The sequence below is a fragment of the Mus caroli genome, unplaced genomic scaffold (genome assembly GCF_978045245.1).
Source record: "Mus caroli unplaced genomic scaffold, Mus_caroli_1 scaffold_6, whole genome shotgun sequence".
Taxonomy (NCBI): domain Eukaryota; kingdom Metazoa; phylum Chordata; class Mammalia; order Rodentia; family Muridae; genus Mus; species Mus caroli.
Genome location: NW_028227261.1, coordinates 57312265 through 57339723, shown reverse-complemented (window position 1 = coordinate 57339723; position 27459 = coordinate 57312265). Strand labels below are relative to the sequence as shown.

At 41.7% G+C, this 27459-nt stretch overlaps 1 protein-coding gene across 5 annotated transcripts in view; it reads left to right on the top strand.

The window, feature by feature from the left end:
- Positions 1-2092: 2092 nt before the first annotated feature.
- The window catches only part of Patj (PATJ crumbs cell polarity complex component), a 323645-nt gene continuing 298278 nt past the window's right edge, over positions 2093-27459 (top strand). For 3 of the 5 annotated variants that reach the window (XM_029475856.2, XM_021159452.3, XM_085839174.1), the window contains exons 1-7: positions 2093-2180; positions 11686-11741; positions 11841-12007; positions 15210-15404; positions 17093-17232; positions 18849-19044; positions 22149-22277. In XM_029475856.2, coding sequence (XP_029331716.1) covers positions 11720-11741; positions 11841-12007; positions 15210-15404; positions 17093-17232; positions 18849-19044; positions 22149-22277 — 849 coding nt within the window. In that variant the 5' untranslated portion in view covers positions 2093-2180; positions 11686-11719. Of the gene's footprint in view, positions 2181-2490; positions 2820-11685; positions 11742-11840; positions 12008-15209; positions 15405-17092; positions 17233-18848; positions 19045-22148; positions 22278-27459 lie in introns of those variants that run through there. The other 2 variants (XM_029475855.1, XM_029475852.2) reach the window with 2 other exon arrangements.

Genomic DNA, 27459 nt, shown 5'->3' with positions numbered 1-27459 from the left:
TAACCAGACTCTTAATTCAAATAACCAGAACCACAGAATCTTAATTCAAAATAACAAATGGCCCTGGTTAGTGTTTAAATTTCCCTGAAACTTCACAATCCAGGCCTCCATGTTCTGCATTGTCCCCAACATCTTTTTAAGATCCCACAGAATAGCTCACCATGCATTGAACACTTGGTGGCTTTTCTTGCACCAAGTTCCAAAGTCCTTCCACATCTTTCCTGAAGCAACAAGGTCAGAGCTGTCACAGCAATACCCCATTTCTATTACCAACTTTTGTTAATTTGGGTTTCTACTGCTGAGATAGAACACCATGGCCAAAAAGCATGTTGGCAAGGAAAGGGTTTATTTATTTGGCTTACACTTCCATATCACTGTTTATCACTAAAAGAAACCATGATAGGAACTCAAACAGGGCAGGGACCTGAAGGCAGGAGCGATGCAGACAGCATAGAGGGATGCTGCTTAGTGGCCTGCTCGGCCTGCATTTTTATAGAACCCAGGTCTACCAGCCCAAGGATGGCCCCACCCACAATGGGCTGGGCTCTTCCCCATAGATCACTAAGAAAATGCGCTACAGCTGGATCTTATGTAGGCATTTTCTCGAGAGAGGTTCCCTCCTTTGAGATGACTCTAGCTTGTGCCAAGCTGCCATAAGACTAGCCAGCACTCACGGGCAAGAAAGCTAAGATACCAGCGTTATGTTTTCTTTATTTGTTTTTTTTTATTATGAATGGGGTTACTTTCTTGATTTCATTTTTTACCAAGCCCATTGTTTGTTATCAAAAGCTACCGATTTAAAAAATTTATTCATGTACTTTGTATTTATTTTTGAGACAAGGTACGTCCTGATATGTACTTCAGTAGTACAGGCTGGCCTGAATTCACTCTGTACCTTAGGCTGATTTTGAACTCACAGCAATTCTCTTGTATGTGGTTTTTTGTTTTTGTTTTTTTGTTGTTGTTTTATTTATTTATTTTTTTTTACATTTGTGTGTGTGAGAGGGCACGGGGCGGCGGCGGGGGGGGGGGGGATATGGAGCTCAAAGAACAACTTGCTGTAGTAGGTATGGTCTTTTCACTATATGGCTTCCTGGGATAGAACTTGAACACAGTTGATCAGACTTGGGCAGTACCTTCCTTTACCCACTGAGTCATCTTGTCCAGTCATCTTTGATTTTCTACCTTTAATACTGACATCCACAAATGACATTTTACTTGCTTCTTTTCTATTAGTGTGTCCTTTATTTCTATTCTTAGTGTTTTTTTGAGACAGGGATTCACAATACTACTTGAAACCCCAGAGCATATAGGGATTAGAGGTGTGCACCACCACCCAGCCATGACCGCTGTTTGCTTTGGCATAAGTTTCCAATAGTATGTTGATTGAACAGGACAGGTGAAAATGGATATCTTCTCTTTATTCCTTACATTAGCGGGGGGGGGGGGGGGGAATTACATACCTTCTTACAAGGCCTAACAAATGTTATTTCCCTGAAATTATCACACAGCCATGAAGTATCAAACGCATAACCAGCAAATGCCCTCGTGTTGCTGTTGCTTGTATTCATCTTTTGAGGATACCATTTTATCTCTCATCCCCGTCAATCACTGTGCCTAATAGTGCATTTATTCAGTAAGATATCTGATGATTGATTCTCTTTAGCCTTTGAGTAGCCTATATTAAATAATGTAAATGCTTATCATCAAAATCCTAAATAAGAAAGACACTCATAATTACCCTTAGGATGACGGGGACACAGATTGACATTTAAGATCTTTTACATTGAGTCAGCAAATCTGGAAAACAAAAGGGACACAAGAAGGCTGGATCAGAGGGGCCTCGGGCTAGGGGCTAAGTGGACTTGTTTGTTTGGGGTCTCGGTTTTGGGTCAGCGCTGGTGGCCCACAACTCCGTACCTGGACGCAAAGGCCTCCGGCCTCCTCTCCAGGGCTGGTCGCCCGACTCGTCCCCCGGACCCTTCACAGGCGCGCAGCCGCCCGGGGGCTCGAGCCCCGCTCGCCCCGCCCCGCCCAGCCCCCGGCGAGGTGGAGAGCCGCCCAGGTGAGGAGGCGGCCGCACTTCCGTCCAGGTGAGGGCAGCAGCTGTACTTCCGCCAGGTGAGGAGGCCGTCGGTGGCCGCAGCCCCGGGGCTCCCACCCCGCCGTCGCCCGATCAGGTAACGCTCGCGGCGCACCGAGCGGGGATCGCGCGGGAGCCGCGTCCCGAGCCCGCGGACGGACAGTGCCCTGGGCAGCTCGCAGGCCTAGCGGCGGCCCGCGACCTACCCAGCCAGCCCCGCGCGGACTTCCAGGCCCGGCCGGCCGGCCTGCGAGCGCAGCGATCGCGCGTGCTCGCGGATCTAGCGGCCCGCGGCCTCCCGCAGCGGGGCGGAGCCTCCCCGCGGTCGGTGGGAGGGAGGGAGGGGAAGGAGCAGAGGGATCGACCTGGCCTCGAGTGGGCCTCGCGTCCCTCCTGCCTCTCTCTGCTGAGCTGGGGAGGTGGCTCTAAGTCTTTGGGAAAGTTACAGGATTCCTGCGGGGAATCAAGTTCTGGAACGCATTTCCACATCTTACCCACCTTTCGTATGCCCCACCCCTCCTTGGAATCTTCCCTGGACTGTTGTTCCCTTGTACTTTGCCTCCTGTGGGCTCTTCCCACTTCTGCTTCAAATTCCTCTTGAACTTGTTTGTCTCCGAGGTCCAGAGGCCATACCTTGCTGGGCCTGATTTCTCTAGATTGTCTTTAACCTGCATCTGACCTGTGGTCTCATCGTCGTCGTATCCAACGATTGTGTTTTCAATGAAGAAGCTTACGGGTATCTAGCATAATCTTAGTTCCTTTGAGACAGCTAGACCACATTCCAGGTCTGCGAGCCTTCCCCTGGCTTCCAATTCACCATTTATTTCTAGGGAGAGGTAGGGAGAGGTGGGATAAAAACTGGAATCTATTTATTTTGCAGAGTTAGAAAATGGGAGGTGAAGTTGTGACCTTCTGCTATTTTAGGGCTCTAACGGCCTTTATAAGGATTAATGAAATTTTAAGATACTTTGAACATTAATAAATGCGGATGTGGAAGTACCCATACTAATTTAGATGTGATTACTGGTGGCATATAGTGGACTTGTCATCAGAATAATGATTTGATTTAAAATTGAGTTGTATGAAGTTGTCACTCGAATTGAACTTTTGTCTTCATGAACTCCACTTACTGATTATTATTGGCTGGTGGGGAGGGGGACCTAATCTAGCACCACACACATACTGACTAGATGGGTCCTGTCCCTTGGTTCTACCCGCAGCCATTGAGCTTGTATGGAGCTAACATAAATTCATTGTAGGGAAAACGAGGGAATTTTCGAAAAAGGAACATAACAAAACAGTTGACAGGAAAACTGGAGGTCAACTTAGGTGAAGGTGGGAAAAGAAGGGGGATGAGAGGGGGGAACAGGATGTATGTGTGTGCACGTGGAAATGACCAAAATATATTGTATATCTCTCTGACATGGTCAAAGAATTAAAGGAAGAAAAAAAGGATCTAGCAGCAACCAGAAACCCATTTCACTGATGAGAAAAAGTAAACAAATCACATGACTCCATTCTTCCACTTTGTATTTTTAAAGATAAAAGTGTCTGTGTTTTCTTATGTTGAATTCACTTTTAAAACCTTGAATTTTTGAGACAGTCCAGTGTTTCCCAGTTCTTACAGGGGGGTTAATAATTATTCGCAGGTCAAACAGCCAAGCAGCCTGAACTTACTTGCTTTGTAAAAGTTTTAACAAATTTGCATTAGTTTGAGGGAAGTCACAAAAAGGGGTTAGTTCCTTGAAGTCTTTCCTCATATTGGTGGGAGCATTAAATTCCTTGAGAAAAAAAGCTAGTCAGTCTGCCTTAATATTTGAAGTCACATAACCATTGCTACTTAATTTTTTTTCTTAAACTGGGATTTTTGTATAGATTTGGATGTCTTTTGGAGCTCCTAGTGTAGATTCTGTTGCAAATGGAAGGGTGTGTAGTGCTTGCGTTCATTTGTATGTCTTTATTGGTGCTGAGGACAGAAAGCCAGGGCCTTGTGGTGCTGAGGACCTGCTAGAGTTTAAGCATAAGCCTTGGTCCACTCCCGCTGGTCCTCCATTTGGAAACGATCTGCCTGAGATTTGAAGAGGCTGAAAGGAAACAGTTGTAGAACTTGTGTTGTCTGTCACAGCAAGCAGTTGTTCTCCCGCTTGACTCAGCTCAGATGCAATCAGGAAGAAGGCAAGCCTGTAAGCATTCTTATCTGGATAGTTAGAAACTGAGCTGAGACGCAAAAAAGCCTTTGCTAAAAACATTGCCAAGCTCTTTCCGAAAAAGTCTAGGTTAATAGGTCAGTACTTTGTTGCAGAAACACTGGCACAAGTGAAAGCAGGGCTCTTTGGAATGAATGTGTGGAAAGTGTGAAATGCACACTAGATCCTAAGAGAGTATAAAGGAAGTTTAAGCTATCTTATTTTTATATTATTTGCATATTTAAGTGATGGTTTGTATATATTGGATTAAGTTAAGTTTACATATTAAAGTTAAATTTGTCTTTTTTAAGTTTTTTTTTATGTTTTAAATTTATTTTTCTATTTTATGTTCATTGTTGTTTGGCCTGCATGTGGATAAGGTCCCCTGGAACTGGAGTTATAGACAGTTGTAAGCTGTCTTGTGGGATCGAAGGTGTGAACGTTAGTCGTCTGGAAGCACAACCAGTTCTCTTACTGCTGAGCCAGCTCGCCAACCCTAATTTTGTCTTTTATATGATACTATCAGAAACAACCTTGTTTTTTATTTTTTGTTTTTTAAAATAGGGATTCTCTGTATAGCCCTGGCTGTCCTGGAACTCACTTTGTAGACCTGGCTTGGAACTCAAAGATACACCTGCCTCTGCCTCCTCTGAGATTAAAGGTGTGCAGCAGCACTGGCTGGTTCTTTTTATTATTTTTAGAATCACATGTATGTGTGGTTATGTGTGAGTGCCTGTGGAGGGAGGCCAGGGGAGAGCCTTGCATGGGCACTGGAAACTGAATTTGGGTCTTCTGTAAGAACAGTATTCACACTGAACTGGTCAGCCATCTCTTTAGCCCTGGTCAGAAATTTTAAAATGACATTTGTGGCTCACATTCTATTTCTGAGAGGAGACACTAACTAACTAGGTAAGGATTTAATTTGTATTTACCCTCCAGCAGGGTATGATGTTTGGAGGTGTCAGTACTCCAGTGTAAGCTGACTTGTGTTTGAGACAGTAACCTCAAACTCAACATCCTCTTGCCATGGAATGCTAGGTACAGTTGTGAGCCACCATGCTGGCCTTAAAGTAACTTAAAAATCCCAATTTATAGGCTGGGCACGGTGGCGCCCATCTTGATCCCTGCACTCAGGAGGTAGAGACAGAAGTATCTCTGTGAGTTCCAGGCCAGTCTGGCCTAGTTAGCAAGTTCTGTACCAACCAGGGCTCCATGGTAAGACCCTGTCTCAAAAAACAAAACAAACAAAACAATGTATAGGCCATTTCTTTCTTTTTTTTTTTTTTTAAGATTGATTTATTTATTTATTATATGTAAGTACACTGTAGCTGTCTTCAGACACTCCAGAAGAGGGCGCCAGATCTCGTTACGGATGATTGTTAGCCACCATGTGGTTGCTGGGATTTGAACTCTGGACCTTTGGAAGAGCAGTCGGGTGCTCTTACCCACTGAGCCATCTCACCAGCCCTATAGGCCATTTCTTGATCACTTGTTTTGTATTGATTGAACTGATGAAAAGTTTTATTGTTTAATCTTCTCAGTATTGATTACATAGCAAAACCACAAATGACATTAACTTCTTTGAAATTTCAAAATGTTATATAATTTTGATTGAAAAGAAATACTAACAGTAGTAGTTTTTCTTGAGTGTGTGCTGTGTGCTAGGCCAAATTTTATTTAGCCCTCTCAACAATTAGATGTTTTTGAAAGTTTCTTTTCTGAATTCTTTTTTTTTTTCTCTCAAATTTTTACTAACTTTGGAAGGAAAGCGAGATGAGATAAATGAATGTTAAAGGTTAGGGTGCACCTAGCTTGTGAACCACCAAGTGTCCATTCAAGTTGAAATTTCTTCTTAATTTTAGTTATTTGCCCAAAAGGTCATGAGCATTTGATATTTCCTCTCCTATGAAGCTCATTCCCAGTGACATCTGTGGTTCCTCCATGTTTTCATTAGCATGTCCCCTTGTGTTTTACTTGAGTGTTCCGGACTTATGAACTACAGGTGATAAGACATTCAGAACATCAGTTGGATAATGTTATACAGGATGGCTCAGGGTTGTATTGAATAGATGCTAAAATAGTTACTTCAGCAGCAGACAAATATGTTCTCTCTCTCTCTCTCTCTCTCTCTCTCTCTCTCTCTCTCTCTCTCATTCTGGGAAAAGTTGAGACAGGGTCTTCTATGTAGCCCAGGCTGACCTGGAACTCAGTTTGATTTAGGTTAGCCGGAACCTCTTAGCAATCCTTCACATCAGCCTGCATGTGTTTGAATCAAGAATAGACATCAGTGGAAAGGGTGTCCAAAACCTAAGATGGCCTTGCTTGTCAGTTCACTAGGTTGTTTTGAATTCTAAAATATGGTATGACCATAATTCCTAGAGACTCATGAGGGCACAGTCTGCATATGGAGAAACAGGGAAGCATTGAGGGGGTAGCTGTTGTTAGTGGATTTTGAACATTTGGGTCCTGTTAATGGAGGTCTGTGATTGCAGCATCCATTAAAAACATATCAGAGACTTAATGTGAGTGAAAATTGTTCAGATTTGTGGCTTGTTGCTTGTGGTGGAGGGGGACTGTCACCAACAGAATGATACACAGAGCAGTTTAACTTCTGCAAAATGAAACAAATTACAGAGAGAGTACTGTTAGGAATTGACTCTTGAGAGTGTTTCCGTGATAAGATATGAATCTTGCGAACTGAAGCACTCTGAGGAACTAACATGATTTTTCTCATGGTATCTTTCAGCTTGGATTTCAATATTTTCTCCATATGCAGCTTTAGCATTCTACAATTGCTTTTCTTACATTCTAGGAATGGGGTGTCTTGACAATGGGGACATTTAATTTTTTTATATTCAGTTGGTTTAGGAAAGCTTTCACCAGGCCTTTGTAGGAAACCTTGTATTCCTGGGAATTTTGGGGTGTCCCGGCAGAGTTGCTACATGTCACCAAGGGAATTGGTGTACTTCCCTCTTGGAGTTCATAGTATCGTTATTGAAAGAATTTGAGGATGGGCTCTGAAGGAAGCTTGAGGACAGTTTTATTAGAGTGTAAAAGAAAAACATTGCAAGGAGAGCCAGCTGTAGACCCAGGCGGCTGCCCAGAGGGGTCAGATGGAGAAGAGGAAGAGAAGAATTCCTACTGTTAGACTGAGTCATGGAGTCCAGCCACACAGTCTTGTGACAAAAAGAGGAGGGGGGCCTCCAGAGAAAGAGTAAGAACCCTAAAATACAGAAAAGGCATTTTTAGGCTTTGGCCAGCATCCAAAGAAAAAAGAAGGGAGGGACAGGAAAAAACTGTGCCTCTGAGTGGTGCTTGGGAGGACAGACCTAACAGAGCTTCCTGGCATTAGGGATAGTTATTCCTCCTATCTCTTCAGGATGGATTAAGGAGGATCAAGCCTTCCTGAGTCTGGTCCCTAACCCAGATGATTGATCTCCCAACTGGAATGTTAAGTCTCCACCCAGGCCAGAGATGCCATTCCCCTGAGCAGAGCAAATAGCTTTCCTTTAATGGGCCCTTAATGCTACTGTAACACTTGTTTGTTTTGCGTGACAGCCTGTACCGAGTTCTGATGGCACTCTTTGGTTTGGATTCTGTTTATTATTTAACGAGTACCTAGGAAATGTTGAGCTTTGAGGACAAAGGGACCAGGATAAATCCTGACCCCTGGCTCTGAAGGAAGTGGACTTTTTTTTTTTTTTTAAGAACTTCATTAAGACTTTATATGTAATATTATATTAAACTCATGGATATTTTTCAAGCTTCCTGGTTCAGTGAGCTGTGGAGTTGTGAACCACCCAGGTTTAAAAGTCCAGTTGAAATGCGCACTTCAGTGAGTGCCTGTGCTTTCCCAGCAAGATAGCCAGTGACCTTACTTCCCCAAATCCCAGATAGATGAGCAGATGTTGGTTAGTAGGAAATTGAAGTCTCAGGAGCCAACAGAAGTCTGAAAAGTGTTGGCCTTTTTTGGCCTTAATTTTTCTTGGATTTTTTTTGTCCCCCTGAGATAGGGTCTTACTGTGTAGCCCAGGCTGTCCTCAAACTTGAATCCTCCTGTCTTGGCCTCCTGAGTGCTGGGATTACAGGTATGTGGCACCACATCTGACACTTTTACCACTGTTCTATAATTATAAAGTTAGTACTGGTTTTTGTTTATTTTTATTGTAGTGGAGAGAATAAAACTTAAGAGTCTCACATGCTATTCTACCACTGAACTAAAATCATAACTCCGTATTTTTTTAATAAAAATTCAAACAACCCCAAAATCTATAAAGTAAAAGAGACTAATTTTTGTTATTATTTTTCTCTGGTATTGGGGATTGAATCCAGGATCTCATGCATGCACGCTCTATCACTGAGTTCTAACCTCAGTCCTCAAAGGCTAACTTTTATATTCCTCTTTTCTATTTTCTGGAAGCAATAACTATTGCTTCCTAATTTTTTTTTCTAGAAAATTCCCCAATGCACACGTTTCTGTCTTACAGAAGTATGAAAATAACCCAAATATCCCTTAAGTGCTGTGTTTCGCAACACTTGTGCATGTTGTACAGTTTTCCTGTTTTATACAAAAGGTAGATTTCCCAGCATGCTCAGTTCTTACATGGATTCAAGATGTCACTCAATTCCAACTGTGCCTGTTTCAGGAGTGAGATGCAGATAGCTGTCTCTGCTGGAGGAGCCCTAGCCAGCAGGTAAATGTCACTTCCCCTCACTTGACGGAACACTGCCAACATGCTTGAAGTGTCGATATAGGAAACTACTCCTGAGTGCATTTTTACAGCCTCTTACTGAAATTCTTATTGTCCATCGAAGTAAAATTCAGTCTCAGAACACGCTTATTTTGAATAGCAAGTGGTTTGTTGGTAAGCAAATGGTTTTGATGCCAGGAATATGTTCCCTTGAGCAGGAGAGAATAATGAAATGCAAAGAATACTTGCTGGCCATTAGAGACATCCTGTAGAACCACAAATCTCTCAGATTTAGAGAAGATTTATTCTCTAGTTCATTGTAGTCAGGATCACATAGCCTGCCCTGTTGAATTAGGTTTTTAATCACATGGTAACCAAACATGACCTGCAGGTGCATAGTTACGGCTTTTAAGAAGATGTGATGGAGCTAGGCATGTAGGTGGACTGCATAGTACGAGCTTAGTGTGCACAAGGGTCTGATCCACCACACTGGGGTGGTCCAGAGGCCTAGACTGTGGTGATGATCTGCTTCTAATAATTGCCTTGAAAATATGTGCTTTTAAGTCCATGAAGACACTTTTTTATTTTTAAAGCTCCATACTTTAAAAAAAAAACCTGGAAAATTCTGATATATATATATATACATTTTTTTCTAAATGAATTTCTTTCTTTCTTTTTTTCTTTCTTTCTTTCTTTCTTTCTTTCTTTCTTTCTTTCTTTTTACATTTGTTTTTACATGCTTACTTTAGTTTTATTTTTATGTATTTCCTTTCAGATTGGGTCTTGCTGGCCTGGTACTCAAGGAAAACTTCTCTGTCTTGGAAGCCTTTCTTTCATAAGCTTTTCTTTACTTGGGTAAACCAAAAGTGTCTCTGTCGTCTGTTTTGCAGCCAGCCATGCCCATGACTCCATGGATTCTCAAACTGTGCCTGACTTTTTAAGATAAAGACCTCGGTTAAAGTGTATTTGCTAAGAGGACTACAGCCAGGTAGCATCCGGAGGCTGAAGGAGAGAGCCACATGCTGTGTTTTGTTTTTTTTTTTTTTTTCTTTTTCTCTTCAGTATACTCTGACTTAGTCATCATTTCCGTGACTAGTGAGAATTGACGTTTGCAGGAGTTTCTCTATGAAAAAGAGCGTAAAAACTACTCATGTGCATACATCATTGTGCCGATATATGTATACATATATCGTACACATATATATACATATATATATATATATACATCTCTCTCTCTCTCTCTCTCTCTATATATATATATATATATATATATATATATATATATAAAACGAGCAAGCGCTACCCACTCAGAAATTGAAATTCTGGGGAAAGAGAATGTAAATTAAATGTACACGTCTACATTTGTCCTTCTAAAAGATCATGTAGATTTGTCCTCTCCGCCTTCTTATCAGAGACATCTGCAGTCCAGGTTCTTGTTATTCTCTGATGAACTAGAACATGCCAGGCTGACATTCAGCTATAACAATGGCATCCTACAATTTTGAGCTTTCATTTTTTGTTTTATTGATCTTGCTAGATTAATGGCCATCAGACTGGTGGTTTGGGGCTCTGTGCTGGTATGGAGAAGGATGGTGCCATGCTGGGTGTCCTGTTTGTGTAGCTGCCTGTTTACTGTTGCCAGACCTGTGCAATTCTGATGCTGAGAAGTGTTTCTGAGATGTCCTGTTCACAGGTCCTTGGGGGAATTTTCACACTGGGGAACACTTTCATGGACCACTTGGACCTTTACCAATGCTGATGACAGCCTTGTTGGTTGTGTTGTTGACACATATCCCTCGTAGTCTAACCTGGCCTTGAATTCCTGATTCTCCTGTCCTGTCCTGTCCAGTCCTCCCAAGTGTTGGGATTATCACGCACCATAGTAATGTGTTTTATATGTGGTACTAGGGATGGGACCTGAGGTGTCCTGCGTTGTCATGGACTCTGCCACCCAAGCCACTCCCCCGCCTCCCATCCCCAGCAGAGTAGTTTCCGGGTTCATCCTTAACAGTTGTGTCAGCGACCCCCCCCCCCTCCCAAGAGTATTAGAACGCTTGTTAGTTTATCCACTTGTCTGTGATTGGGCATCTTGAGAATTCCTACTTGGGACCTTTTACAAATAGTGCTGTGTACTCTCACATATGGGTCATATTTTTTTCGTTTCTCTTGGTAAATGTTTCTAAGCAGAAGGAGTGGGTTATATAATTAGTACTTTTTAACTTTATAAGAAACTACTTATGATGCCAGGTGGTGGTGGCGCACATCTTTAATACTGGTGCTCAGTAGGTAGAGGCGGGCAGATATGTATGAGATCGAGGCCAGCCTAGTCTAAACAGGGAGTTCTAGGACAGCCAGGACTACACAGAGAAACCCTGCCTCAAAAAAAAAACAAAAGCACAAGAAAAAAGAAGAAGAAAAAAAAAAAGAAACTACTTATGATTTAAACTATAAAAATTAAGTAAAAATAAAATATCAAGTACTTTTCCCAAGGGACTGTGTCATTTTATTTTCTTTCTGGCATGATGTGCCTTTCAGCCTTGCCAACACTCACTCTGGTCTTGTTAAAATTTCCTCATCTGAGTAGATACGCCTTAGTGCCTTATTGTGGTTTTAGTTTGAATTTCACCCAGTACAGTCTTAATAAAGAACGTTCTTGAAGTTTGCTTTAGTTTCCCCATAGGGGAAACAGCAGACATCTGTAATGAAAGTTAATTTTTTCCCTTAGGCTTTTTGGAAGTGATTGAAAAGAATATCCCAAAATGCCTGAAAACCCTGCTGCAGGTATAGAAGCTATATATTTTTATTGTGTTATGTAATGATTCAAAAATGGATTGTGAGATGGTGTCTGACTTGAGCTCTGATCACCTTTCTCCAACTAAGAGAAAATGCAGGTCCTGCAGGTCCTGGATCGCCTGAGAGGGAAGCTGCAGGAGAAGGGAGACACGACGCAGAACGAGAAGCTGTCTGCGTTTTACGAGACCCTGAAGAGCCCCCTCTTCAACCAGATCCTTACACTGCAGCAGTCCATCAAGCAGCTGAAGGGACAGGTAAGTCGCTCAGCCGGCCTGACCTGGGTGGATTCCGACAAGCAGGAATACAGGAGGAGCTCAGAGGATTGCGACTCTTAGATTAGCAAAAGCTGTGTGGGGCCTGAAAGCTGTGGATAGCATCTGTGGATGGTATAAATATTGATGAAGTTTATGCTAGGCTATGGGATATGATAAATTTGTAAAAACCAAATGCTTTAAAATCTCAACATTTTCTTCAAAGTTATAAAATAGCTTTAACTTCCTTCCTTCCTTCCTTCCTTCCTTCTATCTTCCATCGTGCTGAGTTTGAGTTGAGGCTTTGTGTATGCTGGAACTCTATCTACCACTGTGCTCCATTCTCAGCTCTTGGCATTTATTGTCTATTTATTTAGCATTTTTGATACATTTTTGTATGAGTTATGTGTGTGTGTGTGTATATATATATATATATATATATATATGTATGTATGTATGTAGTGTGTGTGTCTGTATGTGTGTGTGTGGGGGGGGGTTGCAAATTGATTCCCTCCTTAGGCAATGAGGGTTTCAGAGATCCAACTTGGGTCATCAGGTTTGGCAGTAAGTGCCTCTATCTATTAAAGCACCTTGCCTTTTCTCTTTCTCCTTGTTAAAGAACGAGTATACTAATTGATCTTCATGTGTATGTGCTGTGTGTGTGTTTGTGTGGGAGGGTCCATGTGGAGTATATGCTGTGTGTATGTGTGTGTGTGTGAGGGTCCATGTGGAGTACATGCTGTGTATATGTGTGTGTGTGAGGGTCTATGTGGGGTATATGCTGTGTGTATGTGTTTGTGTGGGAGGGTCCATATGCTGTGTGTATGTGTTTGTGTGGGAGGGTCCATGTGGAGGCTGAGGATACTTTCTGGTATTGTCACTCACCTTCCACCTCTGCATGGGTTCCAAAACTCTGAGCTCAGGTTATCAGGATTGTATAGCAAGCACCTTTATTCAGAGCCCTCTCTTGACCCTTGCCATTTATTTATTGATAGAGTGCCTTTTATTAATTTTTTGACAGTTTCACTCGAGAGGAAACAATGTATCTTGAACCTTGAACACATTTCCTCCAGCTTCTACCCCCTTTTCCCAGGTCCTTCTGCTATATCCGCTCCCTGCTTCATCCCTTCATCCACATCTTTTTTTTTTTTTTTAAACTCATTGAGTCCAGTTAATGCTGCCTGTTGGAATGTTGACTGATCTTAGCTTGATCTTGTTTAGCTTTGACATTCTTTTTTCAAAGCCTTAATTTTTATTATTAATCACTTATTTATTTAAGACAGGCTCTTACTGTGTAGCCCTGGCTGTACTGGAACTTACAGAGCTCCACCTGGCTATACCTCCAAAGTGCTAGGATTAAAGATGTGTGCTGCTATGTCAGGCCCTTTTTATTTGTTGAGAATTTCTTACATAAGTACTCAATTTATCATAGTTCCACCTAACACTCTGACACTTCCAACCTCTTCCATGTCCCCCTTTTACTCCCTCTAAACTTCATGACGGCTTTTTAAATTATTATGTATATATTCATATACATACACATATGTATACGAAAATGTAGCCTGCTGAGCCCATTTGGTGTCGCTCAGAATTATATGGGTTTAGGGATGACCACTTGGGAGTAAATAACCTATCGAGGCTGTCTCTGCAGAAGACTGAGTCTCCCTTTGCAGCCATTAACTGGCTGTGATTCATCTAGGGTGGGGCCTCTGACATTTACCCTATCCATGTCGGGACTTAGCTGGCAGTATCAATATGTAGATCTTGTTTAGTGACTACATTGTAAGGATTCCGTGGGCGTAGCTCTTTGTCATACATAAAAGGCACTGTCTTCACATTTATTTTTTTTAAAGGTATGTGTGGATACTTTGTTTATATTTTATAGATCTGTGCACCTTGTGTGTGCCTGATGCTTGTGGAGACCAGCAGAGGGTTTTGGATTTCCTAGGGTAGAGTTACAGATGGTTGTGAACCACTGTGTGTGTGCTGGGAAGCCAACCCAGATCTGTTGGGAGAGTAGCAAGTGCTCTTAACCGGGGAGACACCTTTACAGCCCCCTTGACATTTGTTATTAATGTGGCTTTTGATCTGCTATGTTAGCATTTGTATCAAATAATATTTAAAAAAAAAACTGCTTCTTATAATGCTGGATGTTCATCTTTAGATGTTTAAGTAGCCTTTCTACATGCTGGAATCTTGGTCTATCTCTACACAGTGAGATAATATGATCTACATGCAGGAATCTTGGGTCTAGTACCTTGTTCTTAGAAACATTGATTAAGCTGGGCGGTGGTGGCGCACGCCTTTAGTCCCAGCACTTGGGAGGCAGAGGCAGGCAGATTTCTATAGAGTGAGTTCCAGGACAGCCAGGACTACACAGAGAAACTCTGTCTCAGAAAACCAAAAAAAAAAAAAAAAAAAAAAAAAGAAGAAGAAACCTTGATTAAACACTGTTGCTGTGAGTGCCGTTGTTGCCCACTGTGGATCCTTTGTGCCTCCTCCATGAAGATATACAGATAAATATAAAATGGCCCAGTGTCTTACATACTTAGTATATCAAGAACAAATTTTAAATGTAAACATTTTGTGTAATACTAAAAAGCTCTAGCCTTAAGAACACACTGATTTGTTGATAGGTACCTAATTTGTTTTTAATTAATGTACGTGGGAGTAGAGCTTGTATGTGTGGGGTGGTGGTGGTGCAGAGGTGTCAGATTCTCTGGTGTCAGAATTACAGGCGGTTGTGGACTTCCTGACCTGGGTGCTAGGAACTGCTGAGTCATGTCAATGCACCCACACACACACACACACACACACACTCTCTCTCTCACACACACACACACACACACTACCTCTAATGTCTTTTGCTTTCTCCCCTTCTTCCCTCCCTTCCCCCCTCCCTCCTTCCCTCTCTCCCTCCCTCCCTCCCTCCTTTCTTCCTCCCATCCTTCCTTCCTTTATGAGACAGAGTTTCACTCTGCAGCTCTGGTTGGCCTTGATCTTGCTAACTGTAGACTAGGTTGGCCTTGAACTGAAAGATGTCCTCCTGCTTCTGTTTCTGAGTACTGGTCTTAAAGTCATGTGCCACCACGCCTAGCCTCTTATTTCTTTAATATGTACATAAATTATACATGTAATGTGATAGATAGAAATGGTTTCTTTTATAGATTTCTGCTGATGATTTTCTTGTCATTCTCTCCAACAGCTTAGCCACATCCCCTCAGATTGCTCAGCCAACTTTGACTTTTCTCGCAAGGGCTTGCTAGTGTTCACAGATGGTTCCATTACAAACGGGAATACCCACAGGCCTTGTAGTAATGTGACTGCATCTGAATTGTTGCCCTGGACTCAAAAGTCAGGAAGTGAAGACTTTAACTCAGTCATTCAGCAGATGGCTCAGGTAAGGTTATATCTTGTCATGGAGCTTTATTAATTTTTTTTTTCTGTTTCAGTTTAAAAAGAAGACTTATACTTATTCATTTTTGCCTTAGTATATGACATTATGTATTTCTTTGCTTGTATTTTTATCTTGTTAAGAGGAATTGACAGTACTTCTAACTTGTGTGTTGGAACCTGTAATTAAATACAGCAGAATAGGGTATGCTGTCAAAGCTTGCTGTCAAAGCCTGCAGCCCAACACTCCGCAGGCTGAGGGAGGGGGATCTCCAGTTTGAGGCCAGCTTGAGCGAGCAGCATAGTGGAACCCTGTGTGAAGAGAAAAGAAGAACAAAAGAAAACAAACAAACACTGAACTCCATAAGAAAGTTTGTTTTAATTTTCTATCAGAATTTGTGAATTATAAATTAATATAATTTAGAAAATCTAGAAAACCATTAGAATGGATAATTTAACTGTATCCCCTAATACCTGCCAAAAAGTAAATGATAGACAATTGAAGTTTTTGAATTTTAAAAGAAAATATAGAATATTTTACCAAAGACTGAGTTTGGTTCCTAGCACCCACATTGGGTAGCTCACAGATGCTCTAACGCTAGGTATCCAAACCCTTTTCTGGCCTCAGCAGGCAGTTCACATGCACATATCCACACACAGGCTAATACCCATGCACATAATTAAAAATAAAGTCAATTAAAAAAAAAAAAAAGCTAAGCCGGGCAGTGGTGGCACACGCCTTTAATCCCAGCACTCGGGAGGCAGAGGCAGGTGGATTTCTGAGTTCGAGGCCAGCCTGGTCTACAGAGTGAGTTCCAGGACAGCCAGGGCTACACAGAGAAACCCTGTCTCGAAAAAGCCAAAAACAAACAAAAACAAAACAAAACAAAAAAAAGCCAGATTTGGAGGTTCACGCCTATTCATTCCGGTAGAGGCAGGAGGATCTCTGTGAGTCCCAGGCCATATGGCATACATAGTGAGTTCCTGAGCACATGGAGGACATAGAGAGCTGTGTCTTAGAAAACCCAGAGAGGAAAACAAGCAGACACCTGAAGTTGGGTTTGAGATTATAAAAGAATTTGTTTCAAGTTGCGGTAGTGAAGAATACTCTAAGCTCCGTGTGCTCTGTGTGCTGCCCTTGCGATCTGATTATGTTGAGGAAGCTCTCCTATTGTACATGTTGTTAACTAAAGCTATAAAATAGCCTGCATCCTCGGACTCAGTAACTGCAGAAATGACCGAGTGAGTGGAGTATCAGGTCATTGCAGTAGAATTTAAACCAGTGCTGTGGGTTCTGACTGGGCTGAGCACAAGTGTGCTTCTGGTATAGCTGACTTACTCTCCTGTTTAGAAATGTGTTTTATATCAAGAGAAGTTAAAGACATTTATGTACATAGTAACTGAGCGTTTACTGTGGGAAAGGGCGTTTGTTTTCGGTTTTTGTCCAGCCCAGATTCTATCTTCTAATGTGGATGAATTGTAAATGCTTCTCAATGCTGTTCTCTGTGTACTTGGCTGAAAACAATGAAGATAAACGGTTCCCAGGACCTGCATATTAGCCGGCTGCTGAGCATGTTTGGACTGACAGTGATGACTCAGAAGCTGTCGTGTGCTGAGCAGCTTCAGTTCTGTGGAAAGGTGATATTTAAATGCACATCATGGGTTTCTGTTTTTCCACCCTTCCCCCTTCTTTAGGGCCGGCACGTTGAGTATATAGATATTGAGCGTCCTTCCACTGGAGGCCTTGGGTTCAGTGTGGTGGCTCTGAGAAGCCGAAGCCTGCGATTAATTGATATCTTTGTGAAGGAAGTCCATCCCGGGAGTGCAGCAGACAGGTGAGGAGGAGGCTCCGTCTGCACTTGGTTCCTGTTTTCCTGACAGCTCTGAAGAGCTACTGTAAAGAGTAAGAAAGAAGCAGTACACACAGTAACATTAGCCTTGGTGCTGCTTGGCTCTTTAGAGCTTCCTGACCCTGCCCTCTCCACGCTGCACCTGCTGCTGATTTTGAAGGGCTCAGCATAAAGTCTTTGTCCCTCCATTTCTAGTCTTTGGTTTAGGACTCATTTCCTGAGTTCACTGTTCAGATGTTCCTGTTGGAATAATTGCAACGGTGCAGGATATGATTAGAAAATTCTGTCAATAATGTTTTGTTTTTGTTCTTAGCAAATTTGTTTTCTGTTTATAGATGATTACTTCTAGTCTCTCTAACTCAACATTTAAAATACTAGATTTATTGGGATATAATTGAAACAGTATAAACGACCATTTTGAAGTGGTGTTTAATATACTCAGCGTTTGCAGTCATCCCCACTACCCTAGAGACAGTGGAAACTTTAGAAAGTTTCATCAACGAGAAAAGAAGTTCCCATCCTGTGTATATGGTAACAGCCACTCCTAGCTCCTTCCGTCTTCTGGCAACAACTAACTTTTTAAAAACAGCATCTGTCTATAAGTTTTCTAAATCACGTTGGGAAGTGCTGATAAGAATATATTGTCCTTACATTCAGCTCCTACTTCTCAGTTCCTTTAAAAGATGGTTGTGAGGCCAGCCGTGGTGGCGCACGCCTTTAATCCCAGCACATGGGAGGCAGAGGCAGGTGAATTTCTTAGTTCAAGGCCAGCTTGGTCTACAGAGTGAGTTCCAGGACAGCCAGGGCTACACAGAAGATGATTGTGAGGCTCAGCCTTAGTTCATTTTGCTATATCTGAGTACCTGAACTTGTTTCAGAACAGGTTTCAGAACTTGTGATAATAGGGCTTACAGCTCTGGAAGCTGAGACGTCCCCGCCAAGGTGTCTAACTGCATGAGCTTCTTGGCTCTTTCATCACATGGTGGGAGGCAGGATGAAGCAGGGCAACAAAGGACTAGACCCACCCTTGTGTGACTACACCAATCTTATCCATGAGTGGTTAGCCTTACAACCTGATCATCCCTTAAAAGTCCCACCTCAGGAATCTTTATAGTAGAAATTGCATTTCCATTGGAGTTTGGGGGCACAGACATTGAAACCATAGCAGAGACCTTTCTGAATGCCACTGATGATATCTTGTCATCCAAAATCTTTCCTGTACATGAAACTGAAATTGAATACATGCAACACCTGGGAGACAAGTTATCTGGGCAAAAAGTCTGTTGTTAGAGGCTCGTTAGTCAAAACGTCTTGTAGTCTGAGGCTAAATGTTGCTTTTTCTCTCTCATTGTATAGTCTTGCTCGTGTGATTTAATTTAACTACACGTTTTAGTGTCTTGTGTAAAATGGTCATGTTAACATAAGGAAGGCTGGTGGAAGAGAAGCATATCTGCTAGGAGAGTGCCTGATGCATAGAAAGACACAGTGGCTGAGTGCATGTCTTCTAGTAGAACACCTGATGCATAGAAAGACACACGGCCAGCCCTGTGTGCACCTTCAGGTTGTTACAGTACTAAATTCGTCTTTTCTTGTATTGTTAGGGATCACAGATTGAAGGAAAATGACCAGATTTTGGCCATTAATGACACCCCATTGGATCAGAATATTTCCCATCAGCAGGCGATTGCATTACTACAACAAGACTCTGGATCTCTGCGGCTGGTTGTGGCCAGGGAAGTGGGCCACACACAGGGCCGAGCATCCACCAGCTCAGCTGATACAACTCTGCCAGAATCGGTGGGTCAAAAGCTTGGCGCTACAATTACATTCTAAATTAGGTTATTTACGGTAAGAATAGTTGGTATTCATTTGGAAGTCCTTTTCATTATTGTAGGTCAAGAAAGATGATTATGTCCCCAAATGGCAGCATTACAAGATGTTTGTTAAGGGAGTTGGTTTTGTTTTTGTCTTTTTAATGTCTGGTTGGTTTCCTTATTGAAGATTATTATTTAATATAAAGGCCAAATTGGATATTATTTGTAACTTATTTGATGCTGAGATGTCTTGTGTTCTTTGATTAACATAGCTAGTTAATGTGTGTATGTGAGGGGAAAAGGGGACACCTGTTATAGTCCACTCACAGTTTTTCTTGTTTCAGCCTCATGAGTGTAGGATTATGGGTGTGTGCCAGCATGCCTGAGTTTCAGAGGTTTCACTAGAAGTTTACTGCTAACTGTCTTAAGGAAGATGTGGATATTTATTTTAAATACCTCATATTTATGAGTTATAATAGAATTTTATGACTAGGTTATTGCTTTTATATAATTATTGCCATAATTTTTCACATAAGCTTAAAAAGAAAATCAGATTCCACTCTGAAACAGTCAACATTTTGCAGACTTTGTTGTGTGTCTTCAGAATGAAAACTGTCTGTTTTATTGTTGTTGTAGTTTGTTAGTTGGTTTGTTTCAAGATAAGATCTCACTGTGTGGCTCTGACTGGGCTAGAATTCCTTGGAGATCAGGATGCTCTTAAAGTTGTGATCCTCCTGCCTCTGCCTTGCAAATACTGGATTGCATGTATGAGTCTCCAGGCCTTGGCATAAGTCTTACTTTTTTTTTTTTTTTTTTTTTTTTTTTTTTGGTTTTTCAAGACAGGGAGACAGGGTTTCTCTGTATAGCCCTGGCTGTCCTGGAACTCACTCTGTAGACCAGGCTGGCCTTGAACTCAGAAATCCGCCTGCCTCTGCCTCCCAAGTGCTGGGACTAAAGGCGTGCACCACCACGCCCAGCAAGTCTTACTTTCTTATAACACCAAGTGCTGCCTCATTTGTTTAATTTTCACTTGTGACAAGGGAAACAAAGCTACTGCTCTCTGAATGTTAGGGTACAGGCATAGACTGATAAAGGTCACAAGGCAAATGGGGAACCATGTTCCTTATGCTCTGTAGTATTCATACAGCACAGCTTATAGGATAAATACAGTGAACAAACTGGGACCTTGCTGGGCATATGCAGGACGAGGGCTCTGGAGTCAGTCCTTTTCTACCCCTTCCTGCTCATATCCCACCAGGTCCTTGTCCTTCCGGGCCTCAGTTGGTTAGTTTATTCTTTTTCCTCCTCTTTTATTTTTTTCAATGTTGAGGCAAGTTGCCCAGGCTGGCCTCAGACATGCTGCATAGCAGAGGTTAGCTTGAACTCCTGATCTTCCTCCTGCTGCTCTATACGTATTGGAGTGCAGGCTAGACCACCATGCTGGCTTCCAGTTTCTGCACTCTCACGTGGAACCAATAATGCTGTTCAGTTCTTAGAGATGTGAAAAGAAAGTAAATTTGTGAAAACCTGGCAGGCCCTGTGATCACTCTGAATGGTAGCTGCTATCCTTACTTCAACTTTATTTTAGAAAACATTTTATCTAAGACTGTAGATATTGTTCCAGACATGAGTGTCTTAAATATTTCCAGTTCTGTGAAGAAGTTACTTCACAGTTAACGTTCTTACGTTGTAAAGTAGGAGACATAACTCATAAAGATGACTGCATCCTCTTATGGGAGATTTTGTCCGGCAGCTGAATTCTGTGAAAGTGTATGAGTTTCTCCTGAAGTCTCATGGTTAGAGGAGAATTTCTTACATCTTTTTGTATGGGTATGTTGCTAATATTTTGAGTTGGGTGTGTCTCTGTCTTTCCTTATAAATGTTTTAAATTAGTTTTTTTTTTTTTTTTTTTCTTGCCACATCCTTGCCTGGGTCCAGTAACCCTGACTAGGGGGAGTGAGGAAATGAAGAAAGGCCTACCCGGAGCACACATACACTGAGATCTGAGAGTGGCTGGACTGGGCTCTGATGCAGAAGCTCAGCATGTTTAGTTTATACAGCTGAACCAGGAGGAAGGTTTAGCTAATCTGTAGGAGCAGTATCTGTGGAGAGGAACTTTGGAGAAAGCTATGGTGGGCATTTCTGCACACACTACCAATGTCTGCACATGGACGGGGGAAGTCTTTGCCATTTTTCTGAGCCTGGTAAAGGCTTTGCCACTTCATGAGCTGTGGCATGGGTCCTTGACATAGCTCTGCCCTTGTCAGACAGTTTGTGTTCACTCGGGACTTTTACTCTTTCCACGTGCTTTCTAGTCCTATTGTTAACCTTTGGTTTGTCACAGTTCTAACAGTAATTTTCCTAAGCCGTTGCTTTAGCCTTGTTATTCTCTCCAGTCTGCCTCATTCTGTTGTCTTGCTGAGCTATGCTCTTACATTTCCCTCTGGTGTAAATGCTTTCTCTCCTTGTCTAACACTGATTTACTCATGCGCAGTGTTCTCTGTAGTCTAGGTTTTCTTTGAACTCACTATGTAGTAGAGGCTGGCTCTGAATTCCTGATGTACCTGCCTTCATCTCCTAGGTACTGCAATAATAGGTGTGTGCGACTAGTACTTTAATTTTAATTTAAATTTCTTCTTTCATTAAGCCTTTCATGATTCTAATTGGACTTATGAATCCTCCCTCCCTCCCTGAAATCTTTGTAACACGGGGCCGTCTTTCAGCAATTATGTGTTCATTGACTCCTGATGTACCCTCTGTTGATGTGTCCTGTGCTAGGTTGTTTCCTGTCCTTTTCAGGTTGCAGTATCTTATGATCTGATATTCCACCTTGCATTTGAATTATTTGGCTCATTTTCTCTATTGAGTTATAATACCCTTAAGGGTTTTTCTACCTTGCTCTGTCAGTCTATCCATCTATCATCTTTCTTCTATCTGCTCACTATGTTTCCATAGCGTATTCTCCTTAGATAGTTGTCTCAATTTAATTGTACAAATTTTCACTTTCATCTGTTACATATTACCATATAGGAAGCCTAAGAATGTGGGGTTTGCCAGCTCTGGCTCTAACTTGCCATTCACTTGCAGGTGTGTTGGGGCCACACGGAAGAGGTTGAGCTCATTAACGATGGCTCTGGATTAGGTTTTGGGATAGTTGGAGGGAAATCCAGCGGCGTGGTCGTGAGGACTATTGTTCCTGGAGGACTGGCAGACCGAGTAAGTTAACTTTGTTTTATCATTTTGCTTTTATAAAATTTAACTTGTATGATTTGAAATTAATTTATATCATGAGCTGCTAGAATACATGGCTCAATAATTAGAGTTTATGAATACTCTATACCATAAATTTCCTTTATTTAAACAGTTTTTTTTCTGACTTCTAATTAACAGTGGTTTGGTTACATAAGAAGAAAATATTTTTATTGTAAAGAATTGTTAATGAATATTTGCACTTTGAACATCTGTGTTTTTCAACATAGCTGTCAAGGGCTCAGTGATAGAAGATTCAGTGAGCATATGCATTTGTCTTGGCATCGGTGACATGGCTCAGCAGGTAAAGGTGCTGTGAAGCCTGGTAGCCTGAACTTGATCTTGAGCTGATGTACTGGGAGAAGGAGAGAACTGACTCTACAAGGTTGTCTTCTGACTTCCACGTGTACACTGGGACACACTTCCCTCCTCCATAATAGTAAAGCAAACACTCCATTCATCCCAACATTGTACATACAAGATTTCACTTGCTTACTTTCTGGTATAAGTCAAGCGTGTGCTCTTTGTTGTTTAGCTGTATTTCAAAAGCATGTAGGTCATGTAGAAGCTTGGCAGCTTTCCTTTCCACTTAGTTTCACATGGAAGAAAATGTTAATACTATATTATAGTTATATTTGTTTGTTTATTTGTCAGTATGTTTGTGTCTCTGTTTGCATATGCCACATGTGTGTGGTTGCCCTTGAAAGCCAGAAAAGAGTGTGTGATAAAGAGAGCTAGAGTTACAAGCAGTCGTGAGCCTTCTGGGTAGGTGCTGGGGATCAGACTTGGGTCCTGGAGAAATGCTGTGAGTGTAAGAGCCAGCCGTCTCTTCAGTGTCCCACAGTTAAATTTTAGAAATTACTGTAGAAATTTGAGTTTGAGCTCATGTTGTATTGAGTGCTCATGGTAATTCAGAACTAACTTTAATTCTTTAATCAGAAAGCACAAAATGTCACTGTTTATTACCTATCTCCTTATAAACACATCCCTCCTAATATACATGTAAGTAAAAATGATGACTTTGTTGTACAGATTCAGCTTTGATGTAGGGAGATTCCTTAACTCCTTATTTCTGACTGACATGATTTGAATCTTTTGTAATTATTTATCCTTACCTTTCCTTCTATCCTTTGGGTACCAAGTATATGTATTTGTGGAAGATCCTAGCATTTGATCTCTGAACACTGTGTTGATTAATGCCTTTCATGTGTCTTTGAGATCAGAGTGATTCTTATAGTAGTAATAATAAGAATTATTTCTGTTCACATTTGTTTGCACTGTTCACACAAAAGCAGAGGGAAATGAAAAACTATGGGAGATTAATGTAGGGGCCCAGATTTGTGACTGCTGTTAAGTTTACCAAAGTCTTGTATAGTACAGTAGAAATGATTAGTGTCAGTGAACTTTGACCTATTGTCTTAAAGCATTGGGGGTGAATTAGTTGTTAAAAAATAAGCAGGGGCTTGAGAGGTGGCTCAGTGGTTAAGAGCACTTGTTTCAGAGGACTTGAGTTCAATTCCTAGCATTTACACGGTGGTTTACAACCATCTATAACTTTAGTTCCAGAGAATTCAGCACCCTCTTCTGACTCCACAAGGACATACACATACATACAAAATACTCATACACCTAAAATAGATCTAAAAGGAATTACTTAAAGTACATGTTATTCAAATTTTTGAAATAAGCAATAGAAAGACAGTGAGTATTTCTCTCATCTTCAGCTTTTTCTACGTCATCCCTCTGTCTTTAAATTTTCTTTGGAATATAAAGAGGCTCTGAGTGCTGGAGAGATAAATCAGTAAGTAAGAGTGCTTGCTGTGCTAACTAAAGGACCCGTGTTCAAATCCCCAGCCCCTGTGTAAAAAGCAGGCAGCTGTGGCTTCATTTACTTGAAACTGCTTTGGGGAGGGGAGCTGGACAGTATGCTGGGGTTGCCACCTATCTCCAGGCTCAGCGAGACACTGTCCCAGGTAAGACGGTAAAGAGTGATGGGACAGGGCACCCAGTGTCCTCTTTTGCTCCTTACATATGCAGAGATGAGGGTGCACACATGAGTGTGCATCTACACATATATACATATGTGGCACACATGACGTGTGTGACTAGAATGAGAATGATCCTGGTGTATGTCTTTAAAACATACCTATAGTGGATGCTGGAGAGATGACTCACTTGATAAGACAGTGGGAATCCAACATCCTCCCTCTGGAGGTGCCAAGTGTGCATGTGGTACACATACATACATGTAAGCAAAATATCCATGGACATAAAGAATATTAAATAAATATGTGTGTGTCTGAGTGTGGGCATGGAAGCCAGAAGGGGGGGGGGGCGGTCCCAGGAGCTGGAGTAAGAGGCATTGGCAGGACAGTGGGCTTGTTCCATGGGTGCTGGGGTCTGAACCCCAGCCCTCCTGAATGTGCAGCAAGCATTCTTAACTGATGAGCCATTTTCCAGCTCCCAAGTAAAATAAGTCTTAAAAAATGTATTTTTTTTTGTAATCTAGAAAAGAGTGAGACATTGTAGAATATTCTTCTGTTTCTCTCTGCCCTGCCCTCTGCGCCCTAGCTATTTTAACAGGCTTCTTTGCTGAGTAAAATGACATTTGCAAAGTGCAAAGTGCAGCAGTTATTTTGAAAAACAAAGGACCAAATAAATTGAAATGAAATCAAATAAGTTCCTTTACTGTAAGAATTTTCGGAGCTTTTTAATAAGCTAATGTGCATTATGAGTTTCACAAGGACACTGTGATGTGCGGGCTTTCCCAGATCAATCCCAGTGAGGCACTGTTGGGAAAAGCCCAAGTCTGATTCTCACCCTTTCCTGGAAGGGAGCGTCACTGTTGCAGATCACTGAGGAGGGGCAGGAGGCCTGCCCATCACAGATTTGTAATGGAGAAGCAAGAGCTTGTGCCAAATATTGTCATCTGCCTAATACACATCATTTTAATGTAATTCTCAAAACAGTCTTAAGTTTTCTTTCTAAATTATAGGTATGGAAACTTTTAGGAAATTGTGCAAGGCTGCACAGCTGGAGAGTGGCAAACACTCTTCTTCCTTCCTGCTGATGTCACAGACAGTCCTCTAAATCCTCCACCTGGAACCGTCATCTAGCACCTCGTCCTGTTCTCTAGCCTTGAGCACATTGTCTCAGCACACCTGCATCCTAAGCTAGCACATCAGCTACTTTCCCAGCGCTATGTCTCCTAGATAGGTCCAGATTTAGTCAACCTGTCAATGATGATGAAGCATCCAGAGATCCTCTCCGAAAGGGAAAAAGGTAGCATGGCAGCTTAAGAACTGGGTGGGAATGGGAGTGTACTGGAGAGATGGCATAGCACTTACTGCTTAATCACGAGGACCAGAGTTTGGTTCCCAGCACTCACATTGGATGGCTCACAAATGTCTGTAATTCTTGCTCCAAGGGTACCTTCTAGCTCCTTGGGCACCTACGTACATATGCTTGCATATACTCTCTCTTATACACAAATGAAATAAATCCTAATCATAGATCTACTACTACTACTGCTGCTCAGCTGCTTGTTTATTTCGTGCTTCTGAAATAGATCTGAGACCACCTTGCGGATAGATAGCACATTTTAAAAGTATCCTGTGGAAGCTGATAGCATCTCAGAGCCCATGCATGACTTTACTGAATGCTGGTCACGTAGGCATGTATCAGACCATTTCCTTACAGGGAAGTGTCATCCCAGAAGACCATATTGTTTGCAAAGAGACTGTAGGTACAGAGAGCAGTCCTTGTTAGAGAGCTAAGCCTTTTGCATATGGTACTGAGTTTAATGTTCAGAATTCACACAAGAGAAATGTATTCTCACATTAGCTTAAGATGGATCTAAAGATTTGGGTACAATAAACATCTGGCCAGCTTGGGGTTATCTGAATCCAAAGCTTTTTCTTGTCCAGCTGCATTAAAGTGTTTTCAGAAGTTAGTTGTTTTGTTTTTATTTTTGAAGTTCAGCTACTCAGTGGCTGATGCAGGAGAATTACAACTTCAAGGCTGTGTTGTCTACAGGGCAGCATGCTGTGTGTTCCTGTTGCACACGCCATATCTGTTTTCACTGCTTTGTAACTTTAAGACCAAGAGTGTCTCTAGATACAGCTTGAAAAGAGAGTGGTGAGGAGAAAATACCAGTGAAGTACCGGTTTGGGGCTGCTGGACTTAGACAAGGCAGCTGCCATTTTGGCATCTTTCCTATCCATCTGATGGATATTTTTGCACTTATTAATTCCTCTGAACACCTGCTTTTCTGTAAGAAGAAAATGTTTGACTCTCACTGACAGATGCAAATTATCTACACGATTTTAAATTAAGAGTTGAGGTAAAATGAGGAAAAAATAGTTTCTAAGAAGTGACTAAATATATACTTGATGGTGAAGTGTTCTTCATTAGGCAAGCTAACATTCTCTATGACTTGCGCCACCCCCACTTCGGTCCTGAAGGTCTAGCTCCCAGGCAGCGGGTTTTTTTCCTCAATGCCCGGGAAGCTCCTATTTTTTTTACAAATTGCTTTATTACTTTGAAAGTTTTGCTTGTGTGTGTGCGTGCGTGCGTGCCTATGTGATTGAGCTTTCCCTGTAGGAATACTGGAATTAAGGGTACATGCGGCTTATTTTATGGGCTCCAGGTTTCAAGCCCAGGAATCAAGTTGTTGCCAAGGCTTGCAGAAACAACTTCTAGGCCCCTGAATCTCTTTTAAGTAGATGTTTATTTTACCTGGGCTGCTGCATGGATAGAAACCGAATATCAAGTCACCATTATTAAGTAGAAAGGCAGCTAGCCTTTATTCCTCTTCTCCAGTGGTTTTTGCCTTGTATTTGTTTGGGTTCTTAAACCTTTTCAGATGTTTGTTTATGGGTTGAACTGCTTACAGAAGGCTTCCTCTTCATTTGTCCTACCCTCTGTAGCTTCATAGCCCAGCACACAATTTTTGTTCTCTGTGTTTTGATCTGAATCCTTTTTTCATTCAGGATTCTGAAGATTTGAAAAATAGTAGGGGCAGCAAACTGACCTTTTTGCCTTGAGTCTTTTAAAACATGTTCATTCAGTATTTCTTGCATAGCTTCTAAATGATGCCACCTGGAAGCCTGATTATAAAGCCCAGAACAGATTCTCCCAGCACACACTG